The following is a 16822-nucleotide window of genomic DNA, read 5'->3' as shown; positions in this document are numbered from 1 at the left end:
CTCAGGGGCTCGCACAGCCCTGCTGCACGCAACAAAGAGACACAGAGACGGGATCATTTTAAAAACTAGAAATGGCTAAAAAGGGCTTTTTTTTTTTCCTTCTCCAAACTAACAATAGATAAAACATTGTTTGCAAATGAGTGATGAGGCCCCGCCCCCGGGGGGAGGGGCAGGATAGGTAGCTCAACTCGAGGTGGGGGGGGAAGCAGGCTCCTTGCAGCAGGAGTGATTCGGAGCGGTGGGCAGGACAGGGACTCACTCCACAGCGCAGGGTGATCCGCTCCCTCTGCCCAGGTTGCTGCCCCTCCCCCTCACACAAAAAGCAAATAAAAACAATACAGTGAATCCCCCATCCCCATTCCCCCCCCCCCCCCCGAGTCAGGCATCTGGGGAGCAGCTGCAGGATCTCTGGGGTGCTGTTCTCTCCAGAGAGCCAGCCAAGCAGCACCGCCAAGGAGACACCTCCGTCCAGCTCCCAGGGAGCCCCCAGGCTCCAGGTTCAGTTGCCACTGTTCCCCATGGAGACCGCCGGCTGCAAAGCTTGAGGGAAGATCTCACCCTTGTGGAAAGCTGGCATGTAGATGGGAGGGGGGGGGCCCAGGGCATAGGCTTGGGAGCTCACTGCGGCGGGCAAGGCTGGGTGCGCCAGGGCCAGGTTCATGTCGTACATGGCTCCCTCGTTCTCATCGCCGAAGGGCAGCAGCAGCCGCTTGCCCTTTTGACGCCGGTTGCAGAACCAGACTCGCACCACCTAGGCAGAGATGGGAGAAGGCACAAAAGGGGAGATGGATCAGCCCAGCCCATTAAAACCTCTCCCTCGGGGGCAGAGCCCCCCACAGCTCCGCCTCTAGAGAGGAGCGAAGCAGCCAGACAATTTGGGAGCTTCAAGCTCTTTTCCAGTGGGATGTTTTCTGCCTTCCCTCCACCCCCACAAGGCCCTACATACCCTCCCAGCTCAGCAGTCCCAGCTGGGAGCGCTTTGGTCAGCCAGGCAGAGGGATGGGTCTCTACAGAGCCCCAGGGCACCCTGACAGTCCCTAGCATGTACGAGGCTGTCCTGCAACAGGGCTACATTCCTTCACCAGGTGCACCCACTAATTGAGGCGGTCTGGGCTGTAATCCCACCTATTGGGACCCACCTGATTTGGCAGCAATCTGGCTACCAAAGGAGCCCACGTGCACTCTTGTTGCATCCATGAATCAGACCTCCCCTGGGAGGGGAGTGACATGGGCTGGCAGCTGGTGCTAACATACTCCTATCGCTGTTTGCTTTGTGCTCACAGCCCCTGCACTAGCCATTCACCTCCAGAGTAGAGGTCTGGAGTAGAGCTGGACAGGAAAGGGTAGGGGTGGTGGGGACACTGTGGAAAATTTCGGTGAAAACAAAGGCTAAATTTTCAATGGACAATTTAAATTTTGTGGCAGAAGTTCAAATACCAGAAAGTGTCAGCTGCCACAGTGCCTACCGAATGGTAATTGCAGTTTGGGTGCCAGATGCCCCCCATTCCCGTCTTTAGGCTGGGCTACGTCACACACCGTGTGCCACAGCCGCCACTCTCGTGGTGGGAGGTGGTGCCTCACGGGCCTCCCTCGCCATGGTGCATCATGGGAAATGTAGTCTGACTGGGAAATCCAGCTCATAGAGGAGAACAGGAACATGAGGCAACTGAACTACAGATCCCATGAGGCACCATGGTATCATTTCCAAAATGAAATTGTTGGAGGATTTTTTTTTTTTTTTTTAAGATAAAAAATCCTCCTCCTCCTCCTGTGGAAAACAGACTTGTTTTGTGAATAATTTGGTTTAGTCAGAAACCCAATTTTCTGCTTAAAAAATAGTTTAGATGGAAAAATTTCCACCAGCCCTAAATTGGCCTTTAGAAGTACCCCACTAGGGAATGCATTAGAGTCATTCCTAAGGACCTGACTTCTGAACATGCTGTTCTCCCCACCGCTGGGGAGCTCCATCTAAACCTACGTCTTTGTCCAGGTTGAGATCCTCAGCGATCTGCGAGATCTGCTGGGGGCTCGGCTTCACGCACTTGCGGAAGAAGTTCTCTAGCGTGCCCTTGACGTTGTTCTCGATGCTGGTCCTGCGCTTCCTCTTCCGGGCCTGGGCCAGCACTTGTTCTGCATTGCACAGCTGGAAAGCAAGAGACACAAACCCACAAAAGCCATGGCACTTGGTTACAGGTTGTCCCTGTGGAGCAACAGTGTTCCCAGCTCCTCAGGGCGCACATACCTGGCTGGGAGAGGGGTAGGGCCAGGGCTGAGAGATGCCAATCCAACGTGCTGTAAATCAGTGTTTGGGTGGAAAGGGATAAAGTGGCAGGTTTTCAATTCAAACTGAAATGTTTGTTTCTGAAAATTGAATTTAGTTTTAGAAATTTCCCATGAACATTTTCAAATGAAAAATTTTCATTCTTTCTTTACAGGGGGGAAAAAAAAATGTGGTTTTCAACCAGGTCCATTTATATAACCATCTACAACATATAGTATTCATGTCTGTAGCATGCTTAAATAATTTATTAGCCCTTTTTATAAAAGTCTGTATAAATGTACACTAATACAAAGGGTGACCAATTATTTGGGAGAATATTAAAAGGATTTCATTAAAATATTTCTATTCACATTAAGGTTTTGTAATTTTTTAAATAGATTCAATCCCAAAGTGTTTGGGGGTTGAACTCCCTTTGACCCCCAAACTGCTGGCCCACCCTCGTTATCACATGGAGTAGTGCTGGGCGTGCCAAGCAACCGGCTTCCCTAAACGCCCAGAGATGCTTTAGAATAATTACTCAAAGGAATCTGCTCACAGGCCCTGAGCCTGCACCTTAGGCGGTTTGCCATTGACCTCAATGGAAGCAGGATCAAGATACAAATTGCTTCAATAATTTCCCTTTAGTGAAATTCCCTTCTTTACCCTTCCAGAGAACCTACGCAACATAGTTAGCAGGTTGTGCTAGGTTAATCCTCCCCTGGACTTCAGCATGTGGGACTTAAATGCTGTATTCTAAAGGGCACATCACCTCCCACTCCTTTCTTCTGGCTGAGCAGGAGAAGTTGCAAACCACACCACACGCGGGGTAAAGGAAAAATCCCTGGTTTTCAGCCTTCCTGCAGCTGCTCCTCACTGGAAGGGAGGATATGGGGTGAAATCCAGGCCCCACTAAAGTCAAAATTTGAGCAGACTTCAATGGGGCCAGGATTTCACCCATGACCTTCCAATAGCCTGCCCCATCCTGCGAACCTCGCTGTGCCCCTGGCAACTGCAGAGTGCGGAAGAGGCTCCAGGTGCAGAGGACCTTCTGCCAGGTACCCACCTGCAGAAACCTCTGCAGTCAGTGAAGATTGTGACTGCTCAACAAAGAGTTGTTTCCCCCCAGACCTGCAATATGTTCTCAGATTCAGCCCCCGGCCCTCGTGCCACGGTAACTCAACCAGTCTCACTCCACCGACTACGGCTATAACATTTAAGAAGACGGGAGCCTCTCTCCAGATCCACCCACGACAGCAGAAAACGACCATGATTGCCTTGTTGGAGGCTGTTGTGATGTGTGGCTGCTCCAGGATCAGAACCAGTTGAAGAATCTGTTGCAAATTATATTTGTTGGGAATCTTAGTATATTTTCCCATCAAACAATGATTGTAAGTTCTTCCCACTCTTCGACCATCTCTGCAAAAGGTTGGACACTCTCCATCACACGATAGTCTGGTCAATCGGCTAATTGTTTATTTACAAGTACCTCTGCCCTACCATTGGAACAGACACTGCTACTCCGGTAATGCAAATGGCAAGTGTCTCTCTGAAGCCAGGCCAATGAGCAGGCCTGGGAGCACTGGCAGGTTGTGGTTGGGACAGGGATGGAGGGGTTCCAGCTGCAAGGGTTATTAGCTGTCACTAGACACCGCAAGTCCTCACTTACCCTGCTCTCTTCCCAAAAGGATCCTTCCCTGCTAAACCTTCCCTTGTCAGCTCAAGGCCTCCTTACACTGGTGCCGTCAAAGCTCACTGGGAAGCAGGCTAGACCACTGGTCCATTGATAGCCAATGCTTAGGGCTGCAGGTTTATCACAGAGGTAAAAAATGTCACTGATACTGTGATTTTTCCATGGCTTTCTTTGCATCTGGGATTTCATAGGCTGAGGAGCTGGGGGGACCACCCAGGCCAGGGCCCATCCACTTGTACCACCACAGCTCAGGGCCGGTGATCTGGCGGTGCCATAGCCAAGAAGGGGCCAAGGCTGGGTGTCTCAGGGAGAAGGACATGCCCACAGGCCAGAGCAAGGAGCCAGGCCAACCCCATGGGACAGGGGGCATACTTGTATAAGTAGGGGCATAGCGAGCAGATCGAGGGACGTGATCGTTCCCCTCTATTCGACATTGGTGAGGCCTCATCTGGAGTACTGTGTCCAGTTTTGGGCCCCACACTACAAGAAGGATGTGGATAAATTGGAGAGAATCCAGTGAAGGGCAACAAAAATGATTAGGGGTCTGGAACACATGACTTATGAGGAGAGGCTGAGGGAACTGGGATTGTTTAGTCTGCAGAAGAGAAGAATGAGGGGGGATTTGATAGCTGCTTTCAACTACCTGAGAGGTGGTTCCAGAGAGGATGGTTCTAGACTATTCTCAGTGGTGGAAGAGGACAGGACAAGGAGTAACGGTCTCAAGTTGCAGTGGGGGAGGTTTAGGTTGGATATTAGGAAAAACTTTTTCACTAGGAGGGTGGTGAAACACTGGAATGCGTTGCCTAGGGAGGTGGTGGAATCTCCTTCCTTAGAAGTTTTTAAGGTCAGACTTGACAAAGCCCTGGCTGGGATGATTTAATTGGGTATGGGTCCTGCTTTTGAACAGGGGGTTGGACTAGATGACCTCCTGAAGTCCCTTCCAACCCTGATATTCTATGATTCTATGACAGGGGCCACCACTGTGAGGTCAGTGCTGGGTAGGCTTGCTCCGCACCCCCCCCCCACCAACCAGGCCTCCCACCCCCCAGGGGCAGGACCGAACCTCCCCCACCATGTCACACACCCCCATTTCAAGTGACTTTACAACCACTACCTGCAAAAGCTGTGACTTTAACTAAATCTATCAGGACTGCTCAGCGATTGGATAAAAAAATGCCGTGACAAATCTGCAGCCCTACCAATACCCTTCCTAATGCCAGGCCCTTCCACACTGGGTGGGACGAAGAAGAGATAAGGTGGAATTTGAGGAGTCATTCTCCAGGCACATCAGAGCAGGATGTCTGCAAGAGAATCCGTGGGTCTGCTGGATTAACCAGGAAGTAAAGGAAACAATTAGCAAAGATAAGGAGGTTGTGAGAAATTATAATTTCTTTGCCTCAGAGTAGGTCAAGGAGATCCTGACCCTGAGCTGCTGTCTCAGGTCAAGGACCAAGGTGTTAAACAGGAGCTGCTGGAACAAACTGATCAAGAGCAAAATATCAGGAGGCCTGGGAGACATGACCCAAGAAGTTTGAATGCAAGAACAAAGTGTCTGAGCTGCTAACAAAACTCTGCAATCCTGGGGGCTGCAGTGGGTGCCTAGAATCCCATACAGCCTTGCCCCAGGTACCCACTCCTACACCAGGGCTTGCAACGGCGTCCCGGGAAGGCAGCCATACAGCTATCTCCAACAGTGCCCGTGTCAGAGAATCATCTCCCAGCTAAAACCAGTGCTTTTAGAGACGCTTTACACAGCCCTGACCTTTTACCTGCAGGACAGCGGCTGGTCAGTGGGGAGAATCTCATCCTTGGACTTTGGTTTAGAAAGAAGGCGAGTAAGAGGAAACATGACGGGGATAAGCAGAGTAATGAATGGGAAAAGGTAGATCAGGCATTCTTATCTACCCTCCCTCATAACACACCAGCAAGGGGTGAGTCAGTGCAACTGAAAGGCAGCACATTTAAAACCAGTCTGAGGAAATTCTGTTTCTCCCCCAAAGCACGTGACTAACCTGTGGAACTCACTGCCCCAAGGTATCAGCAAAGCCAAGAGTTCAGCAGGATTCTCTAGAGGCCTTGGACATTCTCATTCTCCACAGTCACAGCAGAAAGGATAAAACACATTCAGAAGAGATATAAGCCCTCCTGACATGGATCAAGCTCTGACTGACGGGGGTCAGGAAGGAACTTGCCCAGTGACTAGGCTACTTCCATAGCTGCCCATTAAGAGGTCACGTACACCTTGCTCAGAAGCAGCTAGTCCCGGCCATTGGGCTGAGCCAAGCCCTGGGCTGACCCAATCTGGCCCACCCCTCCCCACTTACCTCTTGCAGGCTGTCGCTGTTCTCTACCTCGTTGAGCCAGCGCTGCAGCAGTGGCTTCAGCTTGCACATGTTCTTGAAGCTCAGTTGGAGGGCTTCGAAGCGGCAGATCGTCGTCTGGCTGAACATCTTCCCTGGGAGGGAGAGAGAAGCACCGTTCACTGCAGGCCTGGGGCTGCCAGGCTCCTTATCCTATACCCCCAGCACACCAGCCAGAGAGGAAAGAAACCTGCCCACTACTTGACCCATACATGGAGCATCCATGACTCTGGGGGCTGCATCCATGCATGGGAGACCCCCCGCCCCAATATTGCACAGTCACCTACCCACCTCTGCAGCAGGGACCATGGCGGTCTGCTCCCTTCACCTGCTATCTGGGGGGAGGAGGGGCATCTTCTGTCCCTTCCCCCCATAAGTGAGGCACTGGGGGAGCTTGAGTCCCTCTCCCCCTCCCCCCCCCCGGCAGACAGCTGGATCTAGGAATCCACTCTGCCCCACATAATTTTGCTTTCCCCCAGGATCCCCATCTCCTATTGTGAGCCCCTCCCTCAAGGCAGCAGCAGGGATAGCAGGGACACCCAGGTTACAGCATCATGTTGGGGCTCCCCCAGAATCACCACGGTGTTCACACTGGGCTCACTGCAACAAGCATCCAAAAACCCTTCCAGCCGCTTTGAACATCCAACTGGGGAAGAAGCTACACAGCACCAGTGAGGATCCAGGGGCTGTCCCTCCCCATCTCTCACCTTCTGCATCAAGAGAGACACCCCCAGAGGCACCAGATGCACTTGGGAGGGGTGGGGGAGAAAAGTGAAACTCACCATACAGAGTCCCCAGAGCCATCCCCACATCAGCCTGTGTGAACCCCAGGGTGATGCGCTTGTGCTTGAGGTCTTTGGCAAACTGCTCCAGCTCCTCCGAGGTGGGAGTGGTGTCCTGGCAAAAGCAGCAAAAACGTTTCTGTGAGGGGATAAAGGAGCCCGCTGGGGGCTGGCAAGGAGAGAGGTGGATTCACTCAGGCATTTCAGGGATGGATGCAGATCCAAGCCCTAGAGAGATGGATCCCAGGTCTACCGCTGCAATCAGGCTCCACCGCGGCTTTCATGGCAGGTGAGAGGAGTGCAAATGGGCTCGGTGAAGCCCTCAGTTGTTTGTTTGCATGGACAAACCAGCATCCTGCAGCACGAGGATGGCAAACAATCCCAGAAGGAATCACTTTCACCTGACACGGAACCAAGAGCTCTGCTGGGATCCGAGAAACAGGCTGATCCCTCAAGCTGCTCTCTGGCTTTCTGCTTCACGGCAGAACGTCTGCCTCGACTGTCCCTCAGGCTCCCTCGGCCTGGCTGCCCGCTGCAGTGGGAAACAGCTCAGCCACAACCTCCCACCCACTGGGGTGATGTCTGGCTGGCGAGGCTCAGAGTTGGAACAGCATAGCGGAAGTGGGGGGGGGGTGCATGGTGCTACAGGTCAGCGCTGAGGGGTGTTAGCTGGGCCATTAAGGTCAGTAACTTTAAAAATGAAAGCTGTAGTTTCTGCAGACATCGCTGCCTTTAGACACTCCCTCGCTTACCCATGAAAGCCTCCCACTCCACTCTGGGCAGCAGACAAGCCAGGTAATCGGTGCGCGGGATGGCCATGGAGATTCGTCGGGCAGAGACTGAAGCTGGCAAGCTGACGCCCTGCAATACCCCGACCCTCACAGCCCCCCGCAGCCAGGATACGTTTCCTAGGGTCAGTTTGCGGTGGGGATGAGAAATCCACCCAAGCCCAGAGATGGCCCTAGTCACCACATTACCTGAGCACTGCCCAACCCCACGCACTGCCCTGCTGGAAGGCAGGACAGGACCATCTCTGTTTCCAAAGGGTCAGGGGAGTGACTTGCCCAACACAGGGTGGGTAAAAATCATGATAAAAAAATACAAAATGTTTTTTTTAATTTAAATATAGCTGTTGCCTTTTATTCCCTTCCTGTTTTATAGTCTTAAATGGCTAAAGTGGCTGGTTTGTTCTTGTTTAAAGAGTTTCCGAATTGTTAGTTGAGTTGCAGATTTTACAGTGAAGTTTTTCTTTTCTACTGAAGTTTCAGCCTTGAAACTCTCAGCCAGGCTGTAAAAAAAGAAGTCCTGGGCCTGACACCACAACCCCCCCCACCACCACCACAACTGCAAATAGCAGCCAACACTACCGGCCACCACACTGCACTTCCACAAATCAAGAAAGTCACAACGCTTTGACCAGGCTATGCTCCTCCCTCAGGTTTGCAGCGTGAAGTCAATAGGACTTGTGCTCCTAAGTCACTTACAAGCTGTTGAAAATCCCACCTTTAGGATTTTATGGACCTAAACATTTTGGCCTGTCTGTATAAAGTAAGTTCACAGCAATGTTGTTAATGCACTGGCATTGCTGATGAAATCACTTGGCATCGCTGACACTATCTGGCCACCATCTCTGAAGTGTCTGAGCACCTCATAATATTTAATGTCTCAATCCTCCCCAAACTGCCGGGGAAGGGCTATTCTGTACCTGGGGAACTGAGGAAGAGCCTGAGGCGCAGTCTACATTACCAACGTACATGAGTGGAACGTCGTCGCTCAGGGTGAGGATTTAACGCAGTTCCACCAACTCAACTCCCGGTGTAGACGGCACCGTCGAAGAGAGTCCTGTGGACACACAGCTACTGCCTCTCGGGGAGGTGGAATTCCTACACCCATGGGAGCAGCTCTCCCATTGGGTGTAGGTAGCATCTTCACTAAGCGATACAGTGCACCGCAAGTGTAGACAAGCCCTGAGTAACTTACCCAAGGTCACACGGAGAGCCTTAGGTGGAGCAGGAAGTTGAATCTAGTGTCTACACTAGCACTTTTGTCAGTAAAACTTTAATCAGTCGGGGGCAGGGGGGAGAAAACCACCACCCCTGAGCAACGTGTCTGGACAGCACTACGTTGGCGTCTCCAACAGAGCTCACTGGGTGTGGTTTAATTATGCCGACAGGAGCGCTCTCTCCCATTAGCATAGAGCAGCTCCACAGGAGACCTCACAGCGGCAGTACAGCTGTAAGATCTCTAGTGTAGACACAGCCTTTGTCTCTCAAATTCTAGGCCAGTGCCCTCATTGCTGGGCCACCTCTTCTCTCTACACTGAAGCAGTTTTGTTTTGAAGGGACAAAGATTCTGTGCCACTAAAAGAACTGTTTGTAATAGAAATACAATTTTAGCCCATGGTCCTGCTAACAATTATGCACATGCTTAACTTGGCGCGCAGGAGTAGTCACATCAAAGTCAAGGGGACTTTTCATCTGAGTCAAGTTACGTACCGCCTAGCGACTGCTGAACCAGAGCCTTCATTTTCAATATTTTGGGGTTTGCCTATTGCAGTTTTGCAAAATCCAGTTCAGCTCCCGGAGCAGGAGTGGCATTTACCATTTTGTAGGGACCTCTCCCATCATCTACCCTGAGCTCCTGAATGACGCAGGACAGAGAATTTCTCATAATTTCTGTTTGAGTTAGAGTAGATCTTTTGATAAGCTCATCAATGTTAGTCTAGATTCTGTGACAGAGGCAGGAACTGAACCTCCAGCCCAAGGAGTCACAGGCCAGTACCTAGCCACTGCACCATCCTTCTCAAGGGCCCCCACACCCTCTTGTACTACTTCCTATCCCAGCCTGCTCCCAGGTAGAGGGGAAGCTGGAGGCCAGATCCCCCTCTGCCGTAGGCAAGCTTCCACCGAGCGATGCCCATGGACACCGGCCACGTATCTTCCCTTTTGTGAAGGTTGGGAAGTACCTGGCTGCTGGGTTTTCTCTTCCCCAAGGAAGCCAGCAGGGAGAACACACTGATCTGTGCTCCAAGTCTAAGCCCTGCTCCTGCAGAGGGGCTCCAAGCAATGCCCTCCACCACCAGCAGGTGCCAGTGTGTTATGTTTGAGACCTCTCACCAGCTGAGGGCCAGTGGATCTGGATTCAGCCTGTCAGCTGTCAACTTCCTCTCAGTGCTAAGGAGAAGGCTCAGATCCTAATTCCAGGGGTATTTAGGAGCCTGAATATCTTTGAAGATCTGGGCCCAACAAAGCAAAAAAGGATCAAATCCCCCTTTAAAAATCAAAGCAAAACACAAGGGCACAACTCATCTAAGCCACTGGGAAGAGAGATGGGCTGCAACCAACCCAGCACCCAGAGCAGCAAAGTTTTGCTATGAGAAGGTGCAGAGTCACCTTTCAATCAGCTCTCCTGCTCGCTTTGATGATACTGGCACAACATGCAGGGTGGCAGCAGTTGCCAAGCTGCGATTTAAGATGGAGATGAGAGCAGCATTGGCCCAGATTCTTGTACCTTGCCTCATCATGGACACCTGCGCAGAGGGGTACAAAACGCTGGGCAAACTGAATGGTGGCTTCTTACCCACGTGTTGCCCCAGGTGTAAGTCTCAACACGTGGTCCAGGGCAGGAGAAGAGGAGATTCAGAGCACTCTACGTTTGCACAGAAAGCTCCATCTACACACACACACACACACACACACAAAATGAGCATGCACTGTTTTGCACACACAGGTTTCCAGACCTGCCCTTCTCCCCACCTGGAACTGTTGTGGGACAATTTATGAAACAGGTTTAATTAATTAGTTCATAGCCTTTCTGAGCAGTGGGCGGTTTTTGCAAATACAGTCACTCCTGCCACTATTAGCAGTTAACAAAAAAATAAACCAAACCCAGGGCTGTGCCTTTTAAAATTTTTGTCCATCATAAAGAGTCCAGAAAAGAGTTTTTCCTTCTGTTTATTATTTACTTTCTTGTTTTTCCCCTTAGAAATATCAGGAATGTCAATTCTGATTTTCCCTGGCCGTTCTGGAAGATCTGCCAAGGCATGGCAGGGCTTCTCCACACACAACAGGTTGCACCAGTTTCCACTAAAAGCAGGTTTTTTGATTGGTTTAGTTAAAGTGGTGCAAACAGCAGCATGGACCCGCTTAAGTCTATTCACACGCTTAGTTCTGGCTTAAACTGATTTAGATTAATTTACCGAGACAAGCGTTGCATCCGATGAAGTGAGCTGTAGCTCACGAAAGCTTATGCTCAAATAAATTTGTTAGTCTCTAGGGTGCCACAAGTCCTCCTGTTCTTTTTGTTTAATCTACCTGCGAGTCAGGAATCTGACCAATTTTTAAATTATTATAATCTGGAGGGAGCTGGCCTACACACTCTAAATATCTGGATTTTTAAAATTCCATTTAAAATAAATAATAGTCATGCCGATGAAAATATTTAAAGCAGGCAGCTCCAGCATCCAGAGGGCTGCATGCATAGAAGAGCTGAGTGCGCAGACATAACAGAAGCATATGCCTGGCTGAGCTATCGCACTGAGGAGCACAGAGACAAATATTTTTGTTCTGCAACAGCCAGCAGAGGGAGCCCACGGTAAAGCCGCTGCTCAGAACCGTGCCAGTGGCTGATAGACATGAGGGGCAAACATGGCCCCCCTGAAAGCATGGGAAGAAACTGTGTGGTGCTGATCTCTGGATCCCAAAGAGCCCAGCACTGGAGCAGCTGGGCAACACAGCTTAGCCACACTGAGAGAAAGCTCTCTGAACTGGGGGTGCCCCCGCTGGAAACATGCTCAATGCAGTAAACCAGGCTGGAGAGCAAAACTCACTCCCCACCGCCAATGGGACACAATCAGGGCTCCACTTTTGCATAAGCAGGAACTCAACCTCCTTCCTGAACCTTGGCAGGATGGGAGGTGACAAAGGTGGGAAACAGGCAAACAGCAGACCTCTAGCGAACTCACCTGCTTCCCAGCCTTGGCATCCTTCTGGACTCCTCCCTACTACTAGATTCCCCTTCCCCATCCTGACAGAGGAGGGCCCAACCACTGTGTGAGCCCCATCACCGAAAGGGTGCTGCACTTCACATGGACAGCAGCAGCTCTGAAGAACATCCAGCTAGCCCAGAGTGCAATGACCCAACTATTAAGCACCATAGGCCACTTTTAACCACCTGCTGTGGTCACTGTGCTGGTGCCCCAGAGAAGACCCAAGGTCATCAAAGCCCTCCGCAGGCTGAGCTGAGGGGGAGAGGGAAGGTTGGGTCCCTGGCGGAGAGTGGAAGAAAGAGAGAGGGAAGTCATAACATGAGGCTAGCAAGGTTAAAGGGGTTAGACTCAAGCCTTGCTAGGCATGTGCCTGGGTGGATCTGGTAGGCCCGCTCTCCTTGGTGCCCACTGCTGTAACCTCTTCCCGCAGACATCCCGGGATGAGTTATGCAGGAGGTCAGACCAGATTATCCTAATGGTCCCCTGGGGGGAGGGTGCTGACAACTGGGAGCTCCTGGAGAAGCAGAGGAGGGAAAAGAAGAATAAAAAATGGAAAGGAAAATACAGAGAAAAGCAAAAAGAGAGAGACGAGTAATGTGCAGCAATCGATGGAGCTTCAGAACCACTGGCCTAGGCAGAGGTAGGGAAGCTCTGGCAGGATTTGGGAATGTAGCTAAACCCCCATTTACACTACAAAGCAACAGTGTTGTAACTTAACCCCCTTGCAATGCAAAGCGCTTTCATCCCATGGGACCTGTCATCCTGCCTTTTTCCCTGCTGTCCCTGGGCCTGTGCCTCTCAGCTGGTCTTTAAATCCCCCAGTCAAACAATTCTGTACCCCGGCTGGCTCACACCACCAGTCCCTCTCTACTAACTCCCAGCTCTTACAGAGCATTTTCCATCAGATCTCACAACGCTTCCCACAGGAGCGGAGTTTCATTCTCCCCATTTTACAAATGGGGACATCCAAATGATGAGGGTTTGGAGTGAGACAAAGAGAAGTTTAAATCTCTACCCTGGCATTACAGAGCAATGGTCACTTCACTGGAGCGGGGGAGAGATCAAACTGCAGCTGAGAGTCTGGATAAAAGAATATCGATCATCATAAAGAACCCTGGTGCTTTTTAAAAGCTGGTTTATGCGTCTACACACACACCCAACACAGAGTCAGATTTTGGGTTGCTCTGATTCACACATCAGACAGGGATCTGGCCCACCGTATTTAAAAAGCAGACAGAGCTTTTCGTCCGCGTTTGCGGCCGCCACCTCCAGGGAACACAGGCCATCAGAGAGACCCGTCTGTTCAGAGCAGCCCGGTTGGCCCCGTGTAGATCGATGGCTTTGGAGAACCCTACCCGCCCTTCCCAGCCACCCCCGCTAGGAAGCTGCTCCCCAAGGAGCCTGTGGCAGGAGAGATGTGCGGCTACAGCGCAGCGGGGCTGTCAGGGAATGGGGGAGACAAGGTCACCCCAAAAGCATCAGGCAGAGAGGAAGAAAAATGGGGGCGCTGCTCCTCTCCGCTCCCCTCCCCCTTGGTATAAGCCGGAGAACTGGGGGGAGATCCCTTGAGAACACGCAGAGAGGAAAGGGGTTAGATGGGGGGCGATCCCCGGGCCAGCCCCGGACTGGGGAGCGGGGTCCGGGGAGGGGCCGCCGGGCTGCGATCCTTACCTCGTCCCCACTCTCACTGGACTGGCCTCCCTCGCTAGCCGCCCCACTGGAGCTGCCGCTGCTGCCCAGGCTGGAGAGGCCGCTGGGGGGCTGGTGCGGGTCGCCGGGGTAGATGGCGTGATGGGCCCCAGGGCAAAGCCCGACCCCTGGGAACGTCTGGCTGGGGAGGGGGCCGCGGGACGCCGCCGCGCTGTGCCCAGCCAAGGCAGGCCAGAAAGGGCTGTTCCAGGGGTGGGCGTAGTAGGGGCCCGCGGGCAGGAGGGCGCATTTCCCTTCTGGGGAGCCTTCTTTGCGCCCCTTCTCCTGGCCGGGCTCTTCTTTCGGGGCCTGCCCGCTTTCCAGGAGCTGGGGGCCCTGGTGCCCCCCAGCCATGCCCGACTGCTGGCAGGGCTCTGGGCCAGGGAACGGGCCCCAGGCCTTAGCCTGGCCGGCCTCCCCCGCCGGGAGCTCGGGGGGCTCGTACTCCGCTTTCAGCGCCGCGAAGGGGAAGAAAGGCGGCTGGTGGCTGGTGCTGCTGTAGCCGCTTTTGCCGAACTGGCCGCTCGCATCCTGCAGGATCCCGGCCCCCAGGCCGAAGGAGGTGGGGGGCAGCCCCTCCTGGCTGAACATGGTCGCCCCCAGGCTGCCCGGAACCGGGGCCCCCGCGGAAGGGTCTCGGAGCCCCTACGGCGCCATGGCCCAGGCGCGATCAGACGAGGCGAGGGCCAGGAGTCTCCGCATGCTGGCAGGCTCACGGCAGCAGCTGGGCACCGGCGGGGCCGCGCGGGCCACGGCGAAGCCCCTCCATGCTGCAGAGACCCGACTGAGCGCCTAGGCCGGCCAGGAGCCTGCACTGAGGGCCAGCCAAGGGGCTACCTCCCCCCGCCCCGCTAAGGGCCCAGCTTGGGCGTCTCTGTTAATTGCCCCTGCTCAGCTATTGGCCCCTTTAAGACAATTGACACCAATAGGTTGTAAATGAACTTGATTCTTGTGTGTGTGTCGGGGGTGGGGAAGGGCATCTTGCAACCACCTTGATTAGAAATAGCTTCAGACTCCGTGTATCCCCCCCCTCCGCCACCTCTTTAACTTCCCCATGGGTTTGGGAGGGCATCAATCGAGAAGGGAAATGAAAACGACCAGCTGCATAATTTATTGGTAGTGGGAATTATTCTGCTCGGATCCTGTTTAAAAAGGCCGGAGCCCTCCAGGGAATGTTCGCTCCTCCATATTCAGAGCAATAAACCGTTTGCACGTGGGTTGGACTCCAGTTGGGGAAATTACAAGATTGCAATTGCAAACCCATTTGGATGGTTAGTTGCTCCCAGCAGTTTGGGGCCAGGTTGCAAAATCCTTGCCCTGCCATGCACTGATTTTGCAAGGGTTGGTATATAGCAAGTGTTGACTGGGAGTTGTGAGTCACCCTTTCTCCGAGCACAGGGACACAGGCACATTTGATGAAAATGAAAGGCAGCACATTTTCAACGGATAGTCAAACATTTGATTGTGTAGCACATAGTTCACCCGTGGAACTCACTGCCACAAGATTTCACCCAGGCTTAGAATCTAGTAGGATTTTTTGGATGAGAACAATCACAGTCACATTCACTAGGACTAAAAATATATATGAGGAAATTGAAACCCTCCTTCTTCAGGGCACACAGCAACCAATCACTAACTGACTGGGGTTAGGAAGAACCCTAAGGGCCCGTTATTCCATTACTGACCATCATGGGGTCTTTGGACCTTCTTCTGAAGCAGCTGGTGCTGGCCACTCTCAGACAGGTTACAGGACTAGACAGATGATAAACTGCCATAGCAGATCAGCCCCCTTTGTTCCCTTGTGGAAAATGGAATCAACAATCTGTCTGATGGGCTTCCTCTCCCCTGGCTGCAGAGTGTGAGCTGAGATCCACCACAGGGTGTTGGAGTACTGAGGCAGGCTTTGCAGATGCCCTATCTACCCCGGCCTGCTCTCCCAGAAAATCCAGGATTAAATGATTAGATAGTGATGGCTGCACCCTACACATGTTTAATGGCCTCACCACTTCCTAGCAGCTCCATTGCTTTCCTGTCCCCTGCTTGATGAATTTCCAAGCTACTGCTGCAAAATATCAGAGCCCCTTGGAGAGACTTCTGGGATGTATTTACAGGCACAGGATCCTAATCTTAACATGGTGAAGGGCCTGGCTCTTTTGTTTTCTTTTACTGGTCTCTGACCTCTAAACTGAGCTGATCATGAGCATTGCTATCACACTCATCTGCCGCACAATGGGACACAGTCACTATGTTCTCTGTTTGTGATTGCCACTTGACAATGGTGTGGCTGGGCCTGGGTTTATTACGCTTCCCCAAACCCCACCCCTCTGCTCCCAAAGTAACTTTTCGACACATCGATTGCAACGGCCAGGATTATCCTTTCAATGCATTATGTAATGAGCATAGCTTGGTTCATACCTCCCATCACCCCCAGGCAGTCCCTGCAGCAGGGACGGGAGATGCCAGTGTCTGGGCAGGATGAAGCCCGGGGAACATGAGAGCCGGACAACTTCAGCAGCATGGCGCTTGCCTGGACCCAATCTGCTACCAGTGACTTCATCTATTGATTAACTTGGCTGGTTGATAACTGCTGTTTGGAGTCTCTCACTCAGAGATATGCCAAAGAGATAAGTCTGAAAAGCTCCTTTCCTTTGTGTTTGGGACAGAGCCACCAGCAGGCTCTGAACAGAGGAGAGGCTGTCACTGATTTATACAATTGCTGTGGATTATTGCTGGTGGGCTGCAAGCTGCCTGTAGTCGCTATAAAGAAGAGCTGAGTACTCTTACTCCAGCTGAGGTCAATGGGCTCTGCAAGATGCTCAGCACCTCAGGAGGAAAACACCCTAAATCTGCCCCCGAATTGCAAAAACATCAAACACAGACTGGGATCCTGGCCCTCCTGACATCACCTGCAAAATTCCAGTCGACTTCAGTGGGGCTAGGGGATTTCACCCAGTGTTCAGACTGTGCGCCCCTTGGGGCATGGGCTGCCTTCTGGTATATAATCTGTATAGTGCCGAGTGCCATAAGCCCCAATCGGGTTAGGACCACAGCAGT

General features: G+C 52.3%; 1 protein-coding gene across 1 annotated transcript; it reads right to left on the bottom strand.

Moving 5' to 3' along the window:
- Positions 1 to 499: 499 nt before the first annotated feature.
- On the bottom strand, positions 500 to 14359 carry LOC144276266 (POU domain, class 5, transcription factor 3-like). The gene is made up of 5 exons (XM_077836234.1): positions 13751 to 14359; positions 7093 to 7207; positions 6275 to 6405; positions 1979 to 2143; positions 500 to 751 (listed from the first exon to the last, which is right to left on the bottom strand). The coding sequence occupies exons 1-5, from the start codon at positions 14357 to 14359 to the stop codon at positions 500 to 502; spliced, it is 1272 nt and encodes a 423-aa protein (XP_077692360.1).
- Positions 14360 to 16822: the final 2463 nt, after the last annotated feature.

Source organism: Eretmochelys imbricata, chromosome 16 (assembly GCF_965152235.1).
Source record: "Eretmochelys imbricata isolate rEreImb1 chromosome 16, rEreImb1.hap1, whole genome shotgun sequence".
Lineage (NCBI taxonomy): Eukaryota > Metazoa > Chordata > Testudines > Cheloniidae > Eretmochelys > Eretmochelys imbricata.
Note: the sequence above shows the minus strand (reverse complement) of the source record. Positions and strands in the feature narration are given on the sequence as shown.